Source organism: Barbatula barbatula (assembly GCF_947034865.1).
Source record: "Barbatula barbatula genome assembly, chromosome: 6".
Taxonomy (NCBI): Eukaryota; Metazoa; Chordata; class Actinopteri; order Cypriniformes; family Nemacheilidae; genus Barbatula; species Barbatula barbatula.
In genome coordinates, this window is record NC_136765.1 from 24,281,926 (window position 1) to 24,293,952 (window position 12,027).

Sequence of the window (12,027 nt, forward strand, 5' to 3'; positions counted from 1 at the left end):
ATGAGCTGTGATGTTAATGTGCCGGAGAAACTCAAGTGTTTTATCCGATTTTTAGCGATGTATATTTTAATCCTGAAAAATGCGCATCATTTACAAAGAGATCAGGAGCGCATATTAAACTTATTTGTGATTGTGTTAACGACGTTATGATCATGATTTGCACAGCTGTTTATTTGTTTTAATTCTACCGTGTGAGGGTGTTTGTACACGAGTGTGTGTGTGTGTTATTGTTGTAACTCCACCCCTAATATTATACACTGTCACCTCATAAAGAACCTTGTCTTAAGTGTAACAAAACACAGCTGTTTGGCTCTCTCTCTCTCTCTTTCTCTCTCTCTCTCTGTGTTGGAAAACCCTCATCCTCCGGTTCAATCTCTCACTTTGGAAAGCCAGATGGCTCCTGTCATATGGAGAGCTAACAGAAGGACAGAGAGAGAATGTGAAACGAATGAATCGAAGGAATCAGAATTATTTTGTGGAATGAGAGAGTGAGGAAGACCACATCTGCTGTATGTGTGCGTGTGTTTTCCTCCTAATAAGATCAAATTGTTTATTAGCTTTGTTAATGTGTTATTGGTCATCTCTTGTTTGGTCATTTGGATGCATGTGCTGCAAACCCAAGGTGTGATTTATCACACCGCAGTAACGGATTTCACAAAATCATATTTACAATTTGTTGCAATCTTTTCCTCCTTTGATCCTTGCTGAGTTTCTCCGACCAAATTCATGTCGTCTTTTTTTCCGTTTTCACCCTCTCGTTGACCCATTGGAATGACAAACGCGCTGTACCTTTAAGACGTCTATATGTAAATGTCCTCTTTTATGACCTGCCATCCTCTACGCTTGTTAAATGAGTAACAATGCCCTCGCCGGGCTGCTGAATAGACATTCATATGTAAATAAGGGGGATCACGGTTGTGGCGTCAATACCAATTTCTGATTTTATTTGTGAATGTTAGAGTACCCGTGTAGTGCATTTAACATTTCGCCCAGAACAACGGACGAGCTTTTTTCCACAGCGTGCTATCTCTGACTTCATTTAGTTGTTTAACCACGCTTGTGGTTTCTGTTCAACATCCTTACATTCCTTTCTGCGTGTGCATTTGTGTGCTCTGAAAAGTGTGGCGAATATAACTTTCACTGGAAATCCTGTTAAGCGATTTGAAGCGGGGAATATCGACGGCGGTGTTTGCTTTGGTATTAAGTAGCTTAAAATAATTCAGTCGGCTACACGAGATATTGCACCGACAAGATGAACAAGTACAAATCCTCATTGTGTTATTCTGTGCGAGTGCGTCTTTACATCAGTATTCTTTAATTTCCCTTAAATCATCTGTAGTAATTCAGCATTTTTATTGGTTCATTTGTTTTGTTTGTTTATTCATTATGTGTATGTAATATTTTCTTTTTTGCTTGTTCGTTTGTTCCTCCTTTGCATTGTTTACAAACATTCGTGCTGTCATTCGCTTGATGTTCATTTGTTAATTCGTTTGTTTTTTTCAGCCGTTTGTTTGATGCTCGTTTAGTCATTTTGGTTGTTTATTCTTTTCATCCATTAGTCGTTTGTTTGTTTGTTTGCTCATGTTTATCATTACGTCTTCATTTGTTCTTGTATTCCTCGCTCCATTTGTTCTTGAAACAGACACGCATTATGTAAGCTTGATAAGTGCTGTGGTAATCGACAGAAGTACACTTTTACAAAACAACCAATAGAATCTACTCAATAAAATTGAGGTTACAATTTCCACTCACTTTGTTGGAGTACGTTCGGTCCTATATTTTTGAGTAAAGAGTATCTACAGTAAGTTTATTATTAAAATAAATTTGGTAAACGTCCACCTAATGCAAACCCATCCCCATCAGTCAACCTTCCTAACTAACTATTATTAATAATAAATGACCATTAAGAATAATTCGACTTTATATTATTTAGAAAAGGTTGAATTTACCTAAATTTGGTCACACAAAACATTGAAGCGTTTTTATTGAGAAACAAATAAACATTTCCACATTCTGTTCTTCGAGGAGTCAATTTATTTACAATAAAATAAAACACCTATAATAATACGCCGTGCTCTGATGATTATGTATCTTGGTCAAATATGACCGCAAATTCCCTATGTGTGGCCTTCTGATGTTTCATAGTGTGTGAATCTATCTGTGAAAGAAAACGCAGACGTTAGGTGAAAGCATGTAGAAAAACATACACATAACTACGCAAATAAGAACAATAACAAAATAGCGCCATACATCCTTCATTTGTAACGCTTTGGCCTGTGAGATGATGCGGAATCCGCAACATTTGGAAAAAGCGGTTTACTTGTAGCGGCTTACGAGGCAAAAAAGACGGAAAATATACCTTTTATGGTGTGTTGCGAGGTTGCAGCGTGTTAAACAGAACCTACATCGACAGAATTAAATAATATTCCAACAGTTTCTCTTGTTTACTTTTAGCACGTCACTTTGACTATACAACACAGAAGCGCGCCAATTGCAAATATTTAGCTATATTACAGTTAAACGAGTAAACATTTGCATTCATTATGATATCAAAACGTTAAACAAAACATTCCTGTAGCGCGCGACATTTAACAGACCAGTATACCGGAAGAGGATGATTTGAATCTCTCGATTCCCGCCTTGAACTTGACGCATGTAAATATTTTTGTGGAAATGTTACACAATATTTTAACGTCGTCAACTATTAATCTTATCATGTATGTAGAATGTACTCATTTAATCGAACGGAGTTGTTTTTATCAATCACATTGGAGTCTATTTTAATCATTTTTCTAAGTCGCCATTGTTACTCTAAACAGATTGGTGGTGCGGGCAGACGTACCCGTTCTTCTATACTAAACCTGCTAACTACTGTAGTTAAGTTAAATCTAACAGATTTGAACGGGTTGTATTTAACACCCTCCTGAATCATTGTTTACAGTGGAGGACATAAAGCGAGGGTGAATAACGGAGAGATAGAACGAAACTAAAAGAGAGAAACACAGGCGGAGAGATGTGAGTGGAAGGGAGAGGCTGGCAGTCTCCAAATCATAAATTTGGGAGCGAGGGTTGAAAAAAAAAAGCAACAGAAGGGGGGTTGATCGGGCGCGCGAGGAGAGGAAAGGCACAACTGGTTTGCGCTGGCACTCGTGTGGGAATTTTTGACCCTCCACGACTGGACTCGGCCGGCTGTAATTATTCCTCGCCCTGACAGAAATGGGGGGATGAAACGGGACGGAAAGTGAGAGGACAACAACGCGCTCTACTGTCCATCTGTGAACGTCTCTGATCATCAGCTTCTGTTACGAACAGAGACCCACATATGGGGGAGTGAGAGAGCGCGCGTGAGAGAGAGAAAGGGAGACCCCCAGGACACAAACACAGCGTATTTTTCCGTCGTCTCCCTCCATTTTCCCTCGGTTTTTTGGGGGCTGCTCTTCATGGGAGGAATGTGGAGGCAGCATTTTCCAGGCAAGATGCATGTCTCTGAAATTGTCCGGAGAAAGTGTGTGTGGTTGTGCATGCGTCTCTCTGTCTTTCTGTGTGTGTGTGTGTGTGTGTGTGTGGTTGTGCATGCGTCTTTCTCTCTCTCTGTGTGTGTGTGTGTGTGGTTCTTGATGTTTGGAGGTGTCGCAAGCGATGGCCTTGACAGGTTTTTGTGACGCTCGCTCATGTGCACACACGCTGTGTATTGTGGTTCAGAACTCATTAGCATGAATGTGTTGAGCAGTTCAATCCTGGGCAAATTAGAGATGGAGGGGGTAAGAAAAAGTGACGCAGCACAGAGACGTTCTTATAACACACACACCTGGTTTATTACAGGTCCCGAGCGGGCACTCTGTGATTTGCCATTGGCTGCTTAAATCCGTTTCCTGCGGGTGTCTTTTGGCTCCGTTGCATCACCGTGTGTTTTTCATTTCTGAACGATTTTTTGGTGGTGCGTGTGTCTTTTTGTGTCCCGTAGGTGCGTGTGTGTGTGTGACGGTGAAAGATTAGGTTGCTTGGTAACCACAAGCAGCAGTTGACAGTGAGGTGAGGCATTTGGCTGCCAGCTTTCTTTCCTCCAAGATTGCTCGTGTCTTACACACACACACACACACACACACGTGCTTATTAAAATCACAGCGGCACACCTAAACAAGAGGTGGAGAAACTCACACATATAAGTGTGATGTATGTGCTGCCGTTACACACACACACACACACGTCAACGCTGCTCCATGGAAAAATCTTCTCATTTCCTTTTGTTTTTACAGACTTTTATTGTTCATGGGATTTCAAAAAAACTATTACATTACTCTCTCTCTCACCATCTCTCTCGAGTTTATTCAGTAATGAAAAATCTGACATTGACTCGCCCTCATGTTATTTTAAAACCTACCGTCTTTTTTCTGTAGAACACATGATTTATTTGGAAGAAGTGTCATGTGGCTCTTTTTAAAACCTTTTTTTATCAATTACGATTCTGCTTATCGATTTCGATTCTTATCGGTTCCCATAGTTGACGTAAAACATTAAGATATCAGCTTGTATGGTCATTTAGCCTGATTATTGACTTGTTTGCCTTAAAGTATATATTTATAAGCACCGTTTTTGTGTATATATACACATAGAACCATGATTTATATCAATTTGTATTACCATAGTTGAATTACATCACGGTTAAACTGTTGCATCTGAAACGATGGTTAATTTGTGGTTCCTGTGCGTTTTAATACAAATACTATAGATAAACTATACTTACTATAGTAAACATATTCAAAAGGGCTTTTATTGACATAACAGCAGATCACGCAATGCGTGTACTTTTCTGAAAATATGCACACAGGAATTGGTAAAACTATTTCAAATGATAATCTCAAGTATCCCAATCCGATTCAGAGTCTTCTTTCGATTCCCAACCATAACAGGGGTTGTCAAGATCAATGAAGGGATCGTTCACCCAGAAATGAAAATGATCGTATCATTTATTTACCCTCATGTCATGACTCGCGTATGACTTTCTTTCTGCAGAACACGCAAAACAAATATTTTGAAGAACTGGTCACCAAAAAACATTGATCCCGTCGACTTCTCAAAATGTCTTCAGTAGAAAGAGTTTTATTCCGGGTTTGAACAAAATACATTTTTGGGTGAACTTTCCCCTTTAACGCTGTTCAGGTCACGGCATGCATGTTTTTAACAACAGAAGGGATTTTCACATTGGAAAATGTTCGTGCACCGATATGTACACGTAGTTTGTCTTTGTTTGTTTAAAAATCATTCAGGTTAAGTTTGTCTTTGCCGTATGTGTCCAAAAAAGCTTTTAGAGCTGCCCGGCTGAGGTCTGAAATTGTTTACGGGTTGGAAAATGAACAGTCGCCGCAGTTTTGTGAGCACTGATTGGTTGAACGGCCACCTGCAGGGACCTACGGGCGAGTGTGTGAACGTGAATCCGGGGGCTCGGACCTCTGCCTTCTCCCTCCGATTTCTCCTCTGATGTAGCGATCACCATATCATTTGTGTTTCTGTTTGATGTGTCCAATGCTCATTTAAAGCGTGCCAGAATCCCAATCCCTGCCAGTTCCCTCCGAGACCGAACGCCTCTTTAACATCTCCCACACAATGATTTTTTTCATTACAACAATGTTAGTAATTCTCATTTAAAGTCCTGAAAACAAATAATATGTTTTTTAAATGATGCAAATTTAAATGTATGCACAACTCCTTCCAAATGATGTAATCACCATGACAACAAGACATATGGCAGTACTGCAGGAGGGTGTGCAGGAAACTCACCCTTCTCTCTTTTGTTGTAGGTATAAGGCCACAGATCATGAACGGTCCGATGCATCCTCGCCCGCTGGTGGCGCTGTTGGACGGTAGGGACTGCACCGTGGAGATGCCCATCCTGAAAGATTTGGCTACGGTGGCCTTCTGCGACGCACAGTCAACGCAAGAAATCCACGAGAAGGTTTGTTCACATGAACGTTTCATGCCATCGCTACAGTTGAAGTGACAAATACAGTTTAAATTGCTTTTTATTTTGTAATGGTTACATTCAAATGAAGTTTTGTTAATGTTTGTTATTACTCAGATTGCACATATCTATTATCATTGGAGAAAATGTATTAACTGACATTGCTGACACATTAATGATATGTGCATATCGAATTCATCCTTAGAAATACATTACGCCTACGTGCTCATTCCAAAATATTCAAGAAATGTGATTTGTGTGCTCTTATATAACATTTTCTCTGGTTCTCAGGTGTTGAACGAAGCGGTCGGTGCCATGATGTACCACACCATCACTCTGACCAGAGAGGATCTGGAGAAGTTTAAAGCCCTACGAATCATAATCCGCATCGGCAGCGGATATGACAATATCGACATTAAAGCCGCTGGAGAGATGGGTAAGACGGAGTGTACAAGTTTCCAGCAAATAATCGATTCCGCTGAGGCACAGAGTTGATTTCCTACAGGAGACCATTAATCAGAGTTGGAATCCTACAGTCAGCTGCGTTCATCCCTCAGGACAATTTCTGTCTTATTGGAGATGTTTGTACGACAGGCGCTGTACCAGAGGGACTGTTCAAGTCGAAGTCAAAAGTGTGTAACACTGCAAAATTAAGCTGATGTGTAAGAGAAGTAGCTCGGGAACATTTTTAATAATAGCCAAAAATACAAACCTGAATTTTGAAATTGAGCCTTAAAACTGGATTTGTTGTCCAGGGTCACCTATCGTACAGAACAATATTTACAATTTCTACCTAATGAAATATTCAAGTGCTTGCCGTAACTAAAACGATGTTTTGGTTTATAATAATTTAGGTCATTTTGAGACCACCTAGTGGTCCCTGACCTCCATGTTGAGAAAAATCTACATTTAAAATGAACATGCATTCCTTTTTCAGAGCAAACTAAAACTATTACTGACACATCTTTCCTCATGTATATATAATTTTGTCCCCCCAAAAAGGCTCTCTGTAATGAAAATATTGTAAATAAAGTATACGCCAATTTACTACAGTTTACTAAAGTGAATTCTAACATGCACTACAGTATTTTTTTAATTGAGTACTTCAAATTCACTCCAAGTTGTTTTGGATAAAGCATCTGCCAAATGCAGAAATGCAAATCCAAACAAATAGCTTTTTGTCACAAAACTTGATGATATTATGCATTTTGATCGTCAAAGTTTGTATTTTAAATGTATTATCACACGATTGTTTGTGCTTGCTGGATCTCTGCGTTTATATTTGTATGTATATTTGTGTATATGGTCGATGGGACAGGCAGCAGCCGACCAGCGTTCATCTTCTTCGGCTTCAGTTTAAAAACACATTGATATGTTTTCAATAGGAAATAAGTCAAACAGGAAAGAACGTTCTGCTTGTCTAGCAATTTAATAGGATGTTTGATACAATAGTAAAAATTGAAATATTATATTTTCTGTATCTTTAGAATATAAGACAAGTCAAGAGTGTTTTGATTCTGGGAGCCCGGATTGAGCTTTTTCACGCTGGATATTTTATTACAGAATACACTTCCGACATGAAGTGCTCAAACCTTGACGTTTACCTGTGCTGAACCTTGCACAATTGGTCAAACCCTTCTGCCTTTAAAGTGCTTATTAATGCAACCTGGAAACTTTCTGTCTCACTTTTACAGATTGAGATCAAATGTAATACATTTGTTTCATTTTTTTCCTCACGCAGTATGCCTACCACGACGCGTGACTCCTCTCCGGGTTTTGCGCCGTGTTTATAGGGACATTTCACCCAAAAATACAAATTCTGTCCTCATTTACTCACCTTCGAGTTGTGCCAATCTGTATACATTTCTTCATTCTGATGAACACGGAGAATGATATTTGGAAGAATGCTACAATAGTAGGAAAGATTGCGTTATACATTTATTTGTTCTGTTGATCACAAAAGATCATATTTTGAAGAATGTAGCAAAGCAAACCGTTCTGAGGCACTTTTGACCACCTTTGGAGTCAGTGGGGTCCAAGAACTGTTTGGTTACAAGCATTCGTCCTAATATCCTTCTCTGTTTTCAATCAAACAAAGACATTTATATGGGTTTGGAACAACCAAAGAGAGCAATTCATGACAGTTTTGTGATGTTTAGAGTAGTTTGTTCTGACTGAAACTTTTTTTTGTCATTCTGAGATAAAAGACATCGTGCTTAACACATTTCTGTGCACTGAATCGGACACTCGTGTGTGTTTCTGCAGGTATTGCAGTGTGTAATATTCCATCAGCGGCGGTGGAGGAGACGGCAGACTCGACGCTTTGTCACATCTTGAATCTGTACCGGAGAAACACCTGGCTTTATCAGACCATGCGTGAGGGGACACGTGTCCAGAGCGTGGAGCAGATCAGAGAGGTGGCGTCTGGAGCCGCCCGCATCAGGGGAGAAACACTTGGACTCATTGGCTTTGGTGAGAATTTTTCAAGATGCTACCGCGAACCTTCCTATAGTGAACGTTAAGGTATTTTGCGGTATTTACTACAGTTCTCTATTGCTTATAATGTGAAAAACTGTATTTAGTATAGTGACACTGCAACACTAAAGATTTTTTTTAATTGGTACTTTTAATCCTCTTTAAAAAGACCAAAGCCATATGATAGCTTTTTGTGACAACTTGATGGTAAAACTAGATTATCTTTATTGTACAATCACACAATTATTTGCCGGATCTGCATTTTTATATTTCTATGCATTTTTGTGTCACAGGACGATCGGGACAGGCCGTCGCCGTCCGAGCAAAAGCGTTCGGCTTCAACGTGCTCTTTTATGACCCGTACCTGCAGGACGGTTTAGAGCGTTCACTGGGCGTCCAAAGAGTTTATACTTTACAGGACCTTCTGTACCAGAGCGACTGCGTTTCTCTTCACTGCAACCTGAACGAACATAACCATCACCTCATCAATGATTTCACCATCAAACAGGTGCATTATACAGCATTTAAAGCTACATGTTTTAAACGTTTGTTCAAATATAACGCCTTTCTACACATCTATAACAACGCCTCTCAAGTCTGGAAGAGCATGGAAATAAAAATGAATAAATACTAATAAAATCAATGCATATTTTCAAGTCCAATCCCCAAAATAGTTTCTTGTAAGGGAATGCATCAGAAATTGTGTAAACTGAACCGAAGGGATCTATAAATGTGACCCTGGACAACAAAACCAGTCTTAAATGATCTGGAATTTAGATTGTTACATCATATGAAAGCTGAATAAATAGGCTTTTCATTGATGTATGGTTTGTTAGGATAGGACAATATCTGGCCGAGAGACGACTTTTTAAAACTCTGAAAAAATCTAAATATAGATGTGGCGCTGACGTCACGGCGTGTTGCATGCTGGGTGTCGTGGCCATATTGGTAGGTGGTAGCGGCTCTTTTCTGCTAGTGAGTTCAGTTCAATGTTGTTCCGTTTGACTAAGAAGACATAAGCATGGTGGGTCGGTTGTGCTGTGTTATAAACTGGATAGAAAAAGAAAACCGAATGCAATGTTTTTGTTTTCCGACTTGTAATCACATCAAGGATCATGTATCAATCGCTAGTAACAACCTCCGAAGATGGCGGCGCCGCCCCAGCATGCAACGCGCCTTTGAAGTTGTTAATCTGAAGCGCATTAGCAGGCCGTTGCTATGGAGAAACAGCTTTGTTTTAACGCTCTCTATTGGCTCACCGCTAATAATAATTTACAACCATTAAACGATTTAGCACGGAGTGAAACGATTAAGCGCTATGGTGTAAAATCGCTCATGAAAACCAAACTTGAGTGTGTAATTCCCGAAGAGCGCGCAGCAACGAGCAAAGTTTGGAGGTGTTTTGTTTTGCTGCAACCACTCACAACAATACAGTATTTATAGGAAATTTACAAAACATCATGGAAAATGATCTTTACTTGATATCCTGATGAGTTTTGGCATAATAATTTTATATTATTAATTTTGACCCATATAATGTTTTTTAGGCTATTATAATTTTTTTTCCTGTGCAACGTTAAAGTCGGCATGAAATAAAAAGTGTAAACTCAAATCGATGTTCACAGTGTTGCAGTATACATTATAAATGATTTATCCTCGCACATCAGTATTTCTTTTTTATTCATTTGCACTTTAAATCTTTAACCAAAAACGTTCACCTCCTCCCTCCCCACGAAAAGACCACTCTTCACTTCTGGTCACGAGGAATGGGGCGAGGGCAGGGCTGCAATGATTGACAGATTCAAACTGGATTATAAATCTGACTCCATTTTGCTGGCAACACCCAACTTTAAACGCCCCAATAAGTATTTGCTGAACGAAATCAAGTCCCGCCCTACATTTTTTTTAAAGTTGTTTCACTCTGATATACGAAGCGAAGATAACGAAGACAAAATCACTTCTTCCGTTTCACGCCGACTTTAAGACTGGTTTTGTGGTCCAGAGTCACAAATTTAGTTTGTACTATGTTTTGTTAGATGCGACAGGGAGCGTTTCTAGTGAACACAGCAAGGGGCGGTCTGGTTGATGAGAAAGCCCTGGCACAGGCTCTAAAAGAGGGCAGAATACGGGGGGCCGCCCTCGATGTCCATGAGTCCGAACCATTCAGGTAAGATTTGTCATGAGACACAAACCGTAGTAGCAAACTTTTAAAAACTTAGTTTAGTTTAAACTGTCATTGGGCCCAACTCGAAAGTATAGATATGGGAGAAATCTAATTTTGTCTTTCACGGGTTTCTCAGTTTTAGTCAGGGTCCTCTGAAGGATGCGCCCAATCTGATCTGCACGCCACACACGGCTTGGTACAGTGAGCAAGCCTCGCTGGAGATGAGAGAAGCGGCGGCCACTGAGATCCGCAGGGCCGTCACCGGTATGACCCTCATTTTCTACTTAACTCTACTAAAGATTTTTCTTCATACGTTCTTCTAATAATTCAGTGGGAAAGGTGAACAGCAACACAGAGATTCTGTTTACACTTTGTTTCTTTTAAGATCGAAGTTTGGAAATGTTGCATTGTCACAGATGCAATGATGTAATGTTTGCATGCTGAATTGTAATTGGTCATCAAACAAAGTCACTTGACTTTCTAATCAAACGCGAGATGACTTTTATTGCATAAATTGCATCTCGAAAATTGCAACTCTTCAAAGTATAATTTCACCAAGAAAGACTTTAATCTTGAACATATTGTGTATTTTTAGGTCTACAATGTCTTTAATGGAATTCAGATGTAGTTATATAAATAATCGGACTCTCCGCCCCTCTTAATCCAAATTCTGTTGTGATTTTCAGGTCGTATCCCGGACAGCCTCAGAAACTGCGTCAACAAAGAGTTTTTTGTTACCACAGCGTCGTGGGGGATGATGGAGCAGCAGGTACATCCGGAGCTCAACGGTGGAGCCTACAGGTGAGAAACAAACGCATAACATCACCTGTTAACCCTCCTCTCGTTCACTCTTGAGTTTGTCACCGTCTCAAACACCACCTTTCCATTTGACTCGCAAATAACTCGTGCTTTTTGTTTTCCCTGCAAAATATGCAAATAAACTTGTGAACCAACATCCAATATGACAAGATTTTTCTGATCATTTTCTCACTACAATTTTCCTTATTTATGCATTAAAAAGGACAGTTCACTCTCACACCAAACCCGTGCTGTTACCTTTTCCAATTTCTGGGAATTATCACAAATCCAATTCCTTTAAATGTACAACCCGAGCATGTATGTAAAATCACTCCGCCCCTGATTGTGTTGCTCCGTCTGATTGGTTCTTTCGTTCAGCAGAATGGCCCCGCCTCTGCCAGCCGTTTCTCCTGGCGGCCTACAAGACAAAATGTATACCTAAACAATGACAGGTAAATATTCACAGATGACCGCGTCACCCAACTCGATGTGCAGATAAATCTGAAAGATGCCAATCAACAGTACAGTCACCCTCAGAGATGTCTCTCACACGTTCATTATCATCTCTTGTTTTTTCAATTAGCATTAACCATTATTATTTGTAACTACACGTTACATTTGTTGTGTTTGT

The 12,027-nt window shown here is 39.8% G+C and overlaps 1 protein-coding gene across 9 annotated transcripts in view; it reads left to right on the forward strand.

Moving 5' to 3' along the window:
* The window catches only part of ctbp2a (C-terminal binding protein 2a), a gene marked incomplete at its 5' end in the record, with an annotated part of 34,702 nt that overhangs the window by 21,081 nt on the left and 1,594 nt on the right, over positions 1-12,027 (forward strand). For 6 of the 9 annotated variants that reach the window (XM_079459085.1, XM_079459086.1, XM_079459089.1 and 3 more), the window contains 8 exons: positions 5,799-5,953; positions 6,251-6,395; positions 8,225-8,431; positions 8,728-8,942; positions 10,471-10,601; positions 10,735-10,862; positions 11,285-11,399; positions 11,778-11,848. In XM_079459085.1, the coding sequence (XP_079315211.1) occupies positions 5,799-5,953; positions 6,251-6,395; positions 8,225-8,431; positions 8,728-8,942; positions 10,471-10,601; positions 10,735-10,862; positions 11,285-11,399; positions 11,778-11,838 (1,157 nt within the window). In that variant the 3' untranslated portion in view covers positions 11,839-11,848. Of the gene's footprint in view, positions 1-3,093; positions 3,472-5,798; positions 5,954-6,250; positions 6,396-8,224; positions 8,432-8,727; positions 8,943-10,470; positions 10,602-10,734; positions 10,863-11,284; positions 11,400-11,777; positions 11,849-12,027 lie in introns of those variants that run through there. The other 3 variants (XM_079459087.1, XM_079459088.1, XM_079459090.1) reach the window with 3 other exon arrangements.